The sequence below is a fragment of the Cinclus cinclus genome, chromosome 15 (genome assembly GCF_963662255.1).
Source record: "Cinclus cinclus chromosome 15, bCinCin1.1, whole genome shotgun sequence".
Classification (NCBI taxonomy): domain Eukaryota; kingdom Metazoa; phylum Chordata; class Aves; order Passeriformes; family Cinclidae; genus Cinclus; species Cinclus cinclus.
In genome coordinates this window covers 18886104-18896994 of record NC_085060.1, presented here as the reverse complement: position 1 = coordinate 18896994, position 10891 = coordinate 18886104, and the positions used below count along the sequence as shown (strand labels likewise).

General features: G+C 45.9%; 1 protein-coding gene across 1 annotated transcript in view; it reads right to left on the bottom strand.

Moving 5' to 3' along the window:
* Nucleotides 1–2854: 2854 nt before the first annotated feature.
* ATP11C (ATPase phospholipid transporting 11C) overlaps nucleotides 2855–10891 on the bottom strand; it is a 53429-nt gene continuing 45392 nt past the window's right edge. The window contains exons 32-35 of the mRNA XM_062502799.1: nucleotides 9760–9825; nucleotides 8885–8988; nucleotides 7244–7397; nucleotides 2855–3201 (exon numbers count right to left, since the gene is read on the bottom strand). Coding sequence (XP_062358783.1) covers nucleotides 3085–3201; nucleotides 7244–7397; nucleotides 8885–8988; nucleotides 9760–9825 — 441 coding nt within the window. The 3' untranslated portion in view covers nucleotides 2855–3084. The remainder of the gene's footprint in view (nucleotides 3202–7243; nucleotides 7398–8884; nucleotides 8989–9759; nucleotides 9826–10891) is intronic.

Sequence of the window (10891 nt, the reverse complement as noted above, 5' to 3'; positions counted from 1 at the left end):
AGAAAGCAACATAAATGTATAAAATTGCATTTAAGTGAAAAAATGTAAGGTTGCAGTCCTTTTTCTTTGCAAGAAGCTGAAAATGTATTTGCTCATTGCCTGTATATAATTTACATTTTCTATATACTACATGGTTATTTAAAAAAATTCATAGCTGGGAAATTGGATAAATGGTGCAGTATTAGGAAAGTTTTTCAACTGAGTGTATACAAATTCAATTTGAAGCTTTTATGCAATTCCAAGTCATTTATAATATTCACATAACGATTAGGATTAATTCTTGAAAAGTCGCTATGACTACACCAAGCTCCACTGTTATCACGTAAGAGTTTTAGAGGGAATCTTAATTACTTTCCTTATCTTTCAGTGTCACTAGTCAGTGATAAAACTTCAACAAATTATGATGAGAAAACCCCAGCTTTTTTTCCTTCAAGTTTCTCCACCGAAAAGCCTGTACTGGCCTTTTACTGCACCTGATGAACAAGGAGTGTGGTAGCACCAGGGAACACCAGCACCCACCACGGCACTGCTGTCCCCCACTGCCACTCCAATCCTGCTGCCTTACAGCCCCTGCCACCACTTCCCCCCTCTTCTCACCTCAAGAGGGGTCTCCTGTTTCCCCTGATTTCACAAGTCACCCACAGCAATAGGAATTCTGTTTTTGCCATTGCTGAGTGATGAGGATCAGCTCCTCTGCAGGACCAGGGCAGCCTGGCTGTCCTGGCACCCAGCACTACACTATCTAAAGATCCAAGCCCAAGAAAAATTGCATTTTCCCAGAAGAGCTGCTATTCAAGACATTCCACGTGAATTCCACCCCACCTGTCAGCACACACACCGTGGCTTTGAACACTCAGCTGTTGCAATGGCTTGTTACAGCTGGAGACAGGACACTTGGAAATGCCAAGAGAAAGACTTGGTTCTCAGGAGGCTGTGTCTTGAGACAGGCAGCAGAAATTATCCGATTTCCATGACTATTTGAAGTTTGAACAGTTCAAGTTTCACTGTTCCCACTGATACTACCAATGGAATTCCACGGGAACAGACTGACCCTTAGAGTAGAGCATGACACAACAGAGAAGCAAGGTGTCAGGCTTGGGACCATTCGGGCTTGGAATGGTTTTGAATCATAGGAATTGGGCATTGTAGTGCCCATTTTTGAAAGGTTATGTAAACACAAGTCAGCAACCGTGTAGTTAAGGAGAATGGTTAGATTTGGCATATAGAGCATATCTTCATTGTATTCACCGTGTACTTGATCTGTAGGCACCACATTTCAGCAAGAAAAGTTGAGAATGGGACAAGGTCTGCAAGTTGAATTCTAGGTCTGTGAAATGAGCTAGGAAAATGGGAAAAGAAAAAAAAATAAAGAAGAAAATGAAAGCTTTGCCCACAGGACACATGCTGGCAGTGCAGCTCCTGCCTTGCATGCAGCGAGGAGCTGAGCTGTGCTCACTGACACAGCACAGACACCAGGCGTGGTGAGACCAGTGCAGAGTGTATAATACAGTGTCCTGTCCATCCATCCCCTCCCATGCTGGGTGATGGCAGAGCAGCCCCAGGGACTGTGCACTCCCCTGTCCCACTCGGGTAAGGCTCATCCAAAGTCCTGATGCACGAGAGAATGTGCCAGCAGCTGATCCACACCACAAACCACAGGGAGAGCAGCCAGAGAGCAAGACTTGATCCTTCCAAAAATTAACAGTCTGCAGTTCAACAAAATTTGGTGAGGGGAATGTTCTGTCTAGTCCCAAATGGTTTTATTGTATGTACACAACGCAAAGCCTGAGCGAGCGGGAGCCAAACCCAGCGCAGAGATTGCTGCTTCTGAAATGAACCTGGAAGCTTCTCACAGGAGCTCCTCTGGGGGACATCAGCACGAGGGAGGGACTGTCACACCAACCAGCAGTGGCACAGAGCCTGGCTGTCATTGCTTAACACAACAAAAAAAGCTGCTCTTTCCACATATGAAGTATCAGAGGGGAAAAAAAATATTGAGAGTCAGGCATCTCACCTTTGCTGCGCAGAACCTAAAGAGAAAAGTTCTACGACCATGGTACAGGTAGATTTAAAAAGAACACGCCAATTAAAAAAACCCAAATAAAATGTAAAATGAAATCAGGTTCACGTACTTGATTTTAAACTGTCTTCTTTTTTCTTAGTGCAAATAACTCAAGATGCAGTTTTATAGACCTGCAGGTTCACAGGCACAGCCCACATCCCTGGGATGAGCCAAGGACTACGCTGTCCCTCAGGCCTTTAAAGTGTTGGAACAACTGCACAGTGCAGTAATGTAAGCACAGCCCCAGGAGCCTGGGCACGGGCTCAGAGTCTGCCACAGCACAACTTTCAGGACCCCTTTCTCCCTCATGAAAGTTCCTTCCATCACAAACAGCCACAAAACCTTTTCTTCACCCTCCAGCAGAAATAAACCCATCTGCAAACTGCTTGTGGGAGGATGCTCTGGCACTTCCCAGCACTGCAGGTCTTCACCTGGACACCACTGCTGCGGACAGAGCACAGACTGTTTCCAGCTACACCTGGAGGAGGGAGCAGCAAAGATTTCTCCCGAATTTTCAGCTGATCCTGCCATGTGCATCTGGGAATCCACGGCTGGGAGGGGGCTCCAGGGCTGCATCACTTTGTGTGAGGGGAGCAGCCTCTTCCCAGCACCTTCAGGGGGCTGGAGAGGAATGTGACCGGGTTGAAGTCTGTGCTACTTCTTTGGTCAGGCAGAGCAAGAGCTCTGAGCAGCTCTGCTCTCTCGGACAGATCTGCGGGGGGCAGAGGAAGCCCCTGTGTGAAAGGGGCTGGCACTGCACTCTTGCACTTCCATCCATGCTGTTCTGGGTGAACTCCTCAAGATGCTTTCTCAGCCTCCAATGATGTAGGACTTGGCAGAATTGGTTTTTCTGGGAGGGCAGGGAAGCCACAAGACCAAAGACTAAATGGCACCGTAGAGCCAGTGCCCTGGCTGCTCTGTCAGCACAGCTGCTCACAGTCCTTGGTCCTGGCAAAGGGCACTGCCAGGTTAAAACCATGGGTTTCCTACAGCATGACAATATGCAGTTTGTGTGGAGCACTTTAAGGTATCCTGAGAGGATAGCTTTCTGCCAAATTAGTAACAGCATCTTCAGCCTTCACATAACCATTCTCTATACGTTTGTATGACACTAACACAGGCAGATCAAAGGGGCGAGCCTGCAAAAATCAGAAGGAAAACAAACATGTATTGCAACCGTTACATTCCCAAACTCTCAAACCTTTTCCCTGGTTATTAAAAAAAAATTATATAGGAGAAGAAGAATGATTAGCCCATTGTAAAAGTGCCAAACATCATTCACAACCAAGTAATCAGATGATAAATCAATTTTCACAATCTGCAAAATGCTGCATGACGTCAGAAAGTGGCATCTGCCCCACTGTCCCCTGCATCTCCTGCTCTGCTGGTCCAGCCACCTCCCACACCAGTCTGTGCTGGTGGAGAGCACCACCTAATGTCAGTGGGGAAGGACTGGCTGCACAGCCCGGGTGCCAGCGGCACTGCAGGCCTGGCTGCTGGCCCTGCCACGCCCATAAACCCGATTTCTTCAGCAGCAGCGTGGGCACAAAGGCCCGAGAGGTTTGGAGACAATCTGCAGATTTATGTTTGCAGCAGACACCACGCATAACATCTCCCCTAAAAGCAGAATTGTGAATTCAATTAGGCACTTTTACTTCTTTTATTCTGCTATTGGCTTACTACAAAGTTTAAGATCAAGTCAATTCATACGAGGATGCTCTGGGTGTGTGTACAGACACACAGACACCGAGACATGCCCCTGTCCCATGTGCTGACACACACAGTACATGTGTTTAGTTTCCATCTAAGCAGATGAATTAAAACATACTTATTTCTATCTGACAGAACAGCATGCACCCTAGAGAAAGGGATTTTGGTACAATTCAGATGCAATACTGGAATCATTTTAACAACTAATTTCCATCCTTCACTACAAATGTATCAGCGTTAGCTTTTATAACCAGTGCTAGCACAATTCAGACTGCACTCTCAAATTTTCTGCTAATATTAGACTGAAGTCACAGTTAGATTGAAAGATTTGTTGATATTGCCAAATACTTGAAAGGATCTGTACAGATACAGATTCTGAAGAAACTGGATAGTACAACATCCCCAAATTAAAATGCATCCCGAGCATTGCATCTCCATTCCACAAGGACAGGAGCCCCACACCGACAGCCAAGAGGATTACAAGAACCATGGTTTAATTGATTTGGAGGGAGTTACATTTGGTTAATCAATGCCTTTAGAACCATCCCAACTCCTCTAGACAGGGTACCTGTTACAACACATTAGACTCATCTGAGAATGTTCTTAAAAGAAGTGGTCTGACAGAAGGTCTGGCCGACAATGAATCAGGTGCCTTCCTGCTGCTCTGCAACAGCGAGGCAAAGAGACTTATAGCACACGAGAGCTCAGCCTGCCTGGGCCAAACAATGCAAGACACACACCCCTGTTACAGCTGAGTCATTTCATACAGGATGAAGCAACACACAGCAATACTGCCTGGGCTGTGCAAGGGGCATGGGGCACGTTCAGAAACTGGCCCTGCCTCTCAAAATGTTTGGAGATTTATGCTGCAGGTGGTTTTGAGGGAGGAGGAAGACATCCCTGATCTCCACACAACTATTTTTATAGCATTTTTATAGTATTTTTAGAACAGCAGGTAATGGTGGAGATCTGCAGTGGATCCAAGCACTAGGGACATGTAATCAAGGTGCTTTGCTGTGGGTAACCCCACCAGTCCCATGGTCAGCAAGTCCAAGACTATCCCTTGATGTGAGGGCTGTGGTTTAATCACTCACAAAGAACAACAGCAGCACTGACAAGTGGGATGGACTGGGCAAGCTCCTCCTAGGTCAGACAAGCCTGAGCCATTTGACAAGTTATCCAGAGGACAATCAACACCAATTCCACCTTGTCCCACTCCTACCTGGTCCACTAACACAAAAATACAGCAAGGAAGGAGAGTGTAACCAGCTTTGTCTGTGTCCCCCTCACGTGGACATCCTGACCATGACCAGCTCACCTACCTGAGGTGCAGCAAGAGACCCAAGGGGAAGAGACAGACAAAATATTTAAGCAAAAGATTTAAATTAAGGCAAAAGGTGGAGAAAAACAAGGTTCTGCTGTGTGAGCAAATCTAAACACGGGTTTTCAGGAGTTAGGCATTAGAAGGAAGAAAAAAAGCAGTTGAGCAAGCAACACATTGCGACTCAGAAAGGAAATCACCTTATTCACTCCAAGAAAAGCTGTGATTGCTGGAAGTTTGAGAAAGCATGAAGATAGTGGATGTTCCTGAGGAAGGAAGGCGCTTCGTTACCTAGTTCACAACAGCACAAAAGACAGAAAATTGCAGTACGAGAAAGGCAGAAACCAAGGAAAACACAAATGCGCCTTGCAGTTAAAAAAAACAAACAGAACCAAACCAAAACAAAAACAACCACCATATTTCCACACAGAAAATTTAATAAAGGCTGAGCAGAACTGACATGCTGTGTTACAGGAAACTGGGGGTGAAACCCTGTCCCACTGGGATCAACAACCTGGCCTCAAGTCCATCCTCCCCTTCCAGAAGGGATCCTTGGCCACCAAGTTGTGGCTCAGGCCCCTGTACAATGTCCCTAATTTTGTTCTTCACTTAATGCTTCCCTTGGGACACTGGTCTTTATTTTATTTCAATATTGAGGTCAGGATTCTCAGTAAGGGTTTTGATTTGAAATCTTCTACCTGGTCTCAGGTGCCTTTACAAATCAGGCAGCTCACTTTGGTGTCTGATGGCTGACACAGATATTCAGACCTGGTATCTCCTTCAGGCACTTATAATAAAGCTCTTACTCAAAATACACATTTAAATATGGCTCAGCCTGTGTTTGGTTTGGGATGAAGAGACTTTTCTAGTTGACACTCACTTTGCTTTGCTAAGTGATTTCACAAGAGCCTCTGTTAAATGAATATAAAGCACTCTTGAAAATAAGTATGGCAAGAGGGGATGATTCTTTGGTCAGCAACTGAAGACAAAAATGGGTCACCTCCCAGGTGAGTTGAGCTGGGGCTCAGAAATCCCCAGGTCACCCTTCCAGGGCACTGTCCCCAGACTGTCGTGTGTCTGCAGCTGAGAGCAACTCACTCCCAGCCTATTCAACAGGGGTGTCCAGCTAGAAACTATGAAATCATATTCAGGTGGAAGAAGCGACACGGATCCTCACAAAACAACCACAGCTCTCCTACCATCTCTTACGGTTTTCAACTTTAATGATGCCCCATCCCTGGAAGTGCTCGAGGCCAGGTAGAATGGAGCCCTGAGCAACCTGATCCAGTGATGACATCCCTGCCAAGGAACCAGGTGATCTTTAAGGAGCCTTCCAACCCCAGCCGTTCTGTGATTCTATCAGTGACCAGGGGGTGGGTCCTGACTGCATGTGACCCCACCCCACGTCCCTGCAGCTGTGCATGGGGACATGCAAACCAGAGGGCAAGAGACCAGGGCTGGCTGGCAATTCCCACATGCTGGCCCAGGGCAGGACTTGCAGGGGCTGCCCCTGTGGGCAAGCAGAGACAAGGGGCAGGGGGCTCAGCACAGCAGGTTGTGAGCCTGGCAGTGCTGGCCTTCACCACTTACAGGAGCAATGGAGAACACTTTTAAAGAAGTTTCCACTTCTAAAGGGAGCCCTCCTCCCCCAGCAGTGAAGGAAAGCTGTCAAGAAACCAGACAACTTCCTGGGAGAGGGAACATCATGGTCTGAGCCTTCAGTTATTTACGGAGGATGAGCAAATGTGACAAGACCTGACCCTGCTCCCAGCACCTGAGGACACACCTGGGGGAGCATCCTGCTGGTGTTTTCTGACATACAAATAAGCAGCTTTTTCAGGACAAGATAAGGTGTGTTTGGTGATCAGCTCAGGCTGGACAAGGCTTGTGCACTTCTCTAGAAGACACCACATTCCACCCAGGGAAGGCAACTAAGGAAAGGCACAGGTGGACTCTCTCCCTGCTGCAGATCTAGGCAGCATTTTTAGAATAACTTCTTGACATTTTTTGCATGTGGAAGAGCAAGACAAGACTCTGGAAAGCCTTCCTTGAGATATGAGTGGTACGTGGTATTGTTAGAGGTTCATCTAGTGCCTGAGGGTAAAAAAGGTCTTCCTAAAAATAGTGTGATACATCATCTTGTTCCTTACCTGATGATTTTTCTCTTTTATATTTTTTAAAACTATTAGAAGAATTTCTGGGAAAAGGCTGATAAAGATCAGGAGAATTATTGCCAGCCATGTGGAAACAGAAGTCAGCATATGAGCAAATACAAAATACATTCTTTGCTGCTTCAAGAAAGGCCTGAAAAAGAAAGGATACAAATAAATTCTGGTTAATGTGGGTTTTCCAAGAAGATCAGAATCAAAGGAGACTTCAGGTACAGCTATTAGCAGTCATGCCTCCCTCTCAGACAAACATGGAGACAGCACACAAACACACTGTCCATCCTTCTCCCAGTCCATCTCCTGCCTCCAGCTGCACTATTTCTGGAAGATTGTCATGATCCATTTTGCATCTTCCACATCTGTTTCTTTTCAGGGTGGGAAGGAGTTTGAATTTAGCCACCATCACTGAAAAATAAATTATTCACCTCATCAAAAACCAGCTCATTTTATTTCACCTTCAGGCTTTGCTATAGCTTCTGGTTTGGTTTTGACAGCAGGAATCCAGAGTCTCTCAATCACAACAGGTTATTTGTCCCCTCCCTCCTCCTTCGCTTGATGAGGGAGAGCAACCAAGAGCTGCTTGTGAGTGACACCTCATCAGTAACTGATGACAAGGATCCCAAAGCAGTTTTTGCTTACTGTTAGATCAAAAATATTGATCTATGCAAGTTAAGCAGCAGAAAGTTTTCAGTAGAAAACTCCCATTGAGCAGAGAGATGTGGCTGGATTGCAGATCTGGATCTGCTGGTCAGCAAAAGTTAACTGAAGAGCTAAAGCTTGTGACTCCCATACAAAATATTGAAATCCGTTGCACATCCTTATTAGCAGGTTGCTGGATCAGGGATCCAGCCAATAGCCCATGGCACCAGCCCATGGAAAAGCAGAGGTGTAAAACAGAGATGCTGTTTTTACTGTGAATTTACTGTGAATTTGCCGTCAACTGAACATTTACTGCAGCACAGGAAATACAAAACTGGTAATGTTTGTAATGTACTAATGCTTGCCTGCTTTTGCAGCACGTTAAACCTAAAACCCTGAGTGCTCTCAAATCAATGAGAATTTCTTCTACTCAAATCCATGATTTCAACACCATGACCTGGCCTTCTCCTGTTTCTTTTTCCCTCTGTCCCAGAGGGCCAGGTCCTCTTGCACTGCATCTGCCTCATCTGTTCCTTCCTTCTGTTTCACTGGGGTTCTTTCCAACCACAAATTCTCTCTCTCATCCACGTGCACAAACAGACCCTAAAAAGTTTACTCTAGAACCTCCCAATAAAAACAAGAGTCTCAGCACCAGAAACAACCCCATGGGCAGAAAAGCAAACAGCCCCTGCCAAAGCTGAGCACCTGGGTGATGCCCAGGGTGTCCTCTCTTTCAGGCTCTTCCCTCTGGTGGGCTGAGACCTCCTCAAACACCTCTCATCACACACCAGTCCTCTTCCAGCACTGGCTTTTGGTGGTGTTGGACAGAGACATCCCTTCCTCACTGAGCACAGAAAGGAGCAGGGCTGCACACACCCTGCCACTGCAAATATCAGAACACTCCAATGAGGGGATGCCACACTGCCAGAGCCAGCACTGGGCATTCCCCAGGAAAGCACAGTGGAATGAAGGAAAGATACTTGCCAAATGACTCCTCCCCAAAAGAATGAGAAAAACACATAGAAAGCAAGGGAGCCCCAAATCACAAAGTGGTTCATCCACGTCCAGAATCGGGTATCTAACGCTAGCTGTGGGAACAAGAAGAGACAAAACAGGTTTTAGATGCAGAGTGTATTGGATTGCATTTAAATGAAATTTCAGACTGGTTTCACATTAAGGTTGAAGGTCCTCCAAACAGCTACCTCTGTGCATATGGGCACCAGGAAAAACATTTTCAGTATCCACAGTCTGGCACAAAGTTAGCAGGGAAACAGAGACATTCTAACTGTAACTGACACTTTTTAATGGAATAAATTTGATGCAACGCCTGATGCTACAGGAAAGAAACATCTAAAGTTACAGGGACTGTAATTGCCTCTTGTCACCACCTGCTATCCTGAACCAAATACAGAAGACCTTTTGTAAGGTCTTATGCAAACAGTTTGTTCTGGAAAGCTCCATGAAACAAAATAGATTTGCTATTGTTATTTGACACATGTGCTTTTGTGATCACTCTGGCACTCAGCCTTGTCTGAAACAAGGTGAACAAATCCAAATTCTCTATTGCTCCTCTCCTCTTGCTGGAACTGAACATCAAGAGGTGAAAGCGAGGGGAAAAGTCAACCATAACCAACTGGAGTCCTCAAAAGAGGGAAAAAATAGAAAAATAATTTAAACAAAACAAAAACTTAAAGACCATAGATTACACAAAGGAAAATAAGTAGGTCCTGCCTCTACAGAAGAAAATATTTAAGTGTGGTGGGAAATACTCACAGACACTCCAGCACATTCACTGTGTGATTTTACAGCCTTGGCAAAGGCCTGCAGTGAGTGACTGCCAAAGGGAGGGAGCTGCTCACCTTGAGAGTGACAGTGAACACCAGCACAGTGAAAACAATCGTCCCAAAGGTCCAGTTTCCAAACACCTGCAAAACACACAGCACTGCCACAGGCGTCCCTGCCCTTCTGTGGGGAGGCACAGAGACACTGTGGGGACGGGGTGCAAGCAGGAGCTGAGGGAGGGCTGGCAGGGAGCACTGCTGGGGGACACAGACACCCTGCCAGGCTCCAGCACACGCACGACCCGCGCCCGCTCTGCCACCCTGAGCCATGCAGTGCCACACAGACAGCAGGGAGCTGGGACAGTGACAGGGACAGCTTCCTACTAACAGCAACGTCCATCCAGGACACAAATCATTGCACCACCTGTGTTTCAGCATTTCTGGGCAACTTGCTCCGTTTCTGCTTTCTCGCCACACTCATCATTGTCATCTCTTTGCAGTCCCCTCTGCAGAATGCACCAGTGGGTGCTGCTCCTGCTGGCTGGGTTTGTGGGTACTACTGACTACACACACAAAGAAAAGCAGATACTGTCTATAAATCCAAATGATGGCAATGAATGGGAGAGATGCTTACCAAAGGCTGTCAAGATCTGAGTGCATACATTAAAACAGAAAGTGAAATGTAAAAGTTTTCAAAAAATGCAAAAAAAATTAAAAGTCAATAGGAGTGAAAAACGAGTCAATCAAACATACATGGAAAATATGAACAATTGCTGGTAGCAGTTCTTACAGGCATAAGTGTTTACAGAACAGGACATAACCACAGGTCTTATTGTAGTGCCACACAGACTTGACCTCTGAAGGCATTTGCAGAACATATCAAGGCTTCATGTCTCATTCAAATACAACCAGAATGGCTACAGATACAGAAAAGCACTAATCTGACACTACAGGGGCTTGACTACAAATAGCTGGGGCCATAAATGATGGCACTGATGCCATGTATGAGTATACATACATAAATTTCATCAGCTCTTCTCCAAATGTTAGCCACTAAAACAAGTTCAGGTATTTTCAAGGGTCACAAGTGGTGGTGTAAAGAAGTTTCCCGCTGGTCAAGATCTAATAATACACTGCACATTCCCTTAGGGAATGGGTCCTGGAACAGCTCAGGCCACCACATGTGGCAGCCACCCTGTGCTAACGCTTT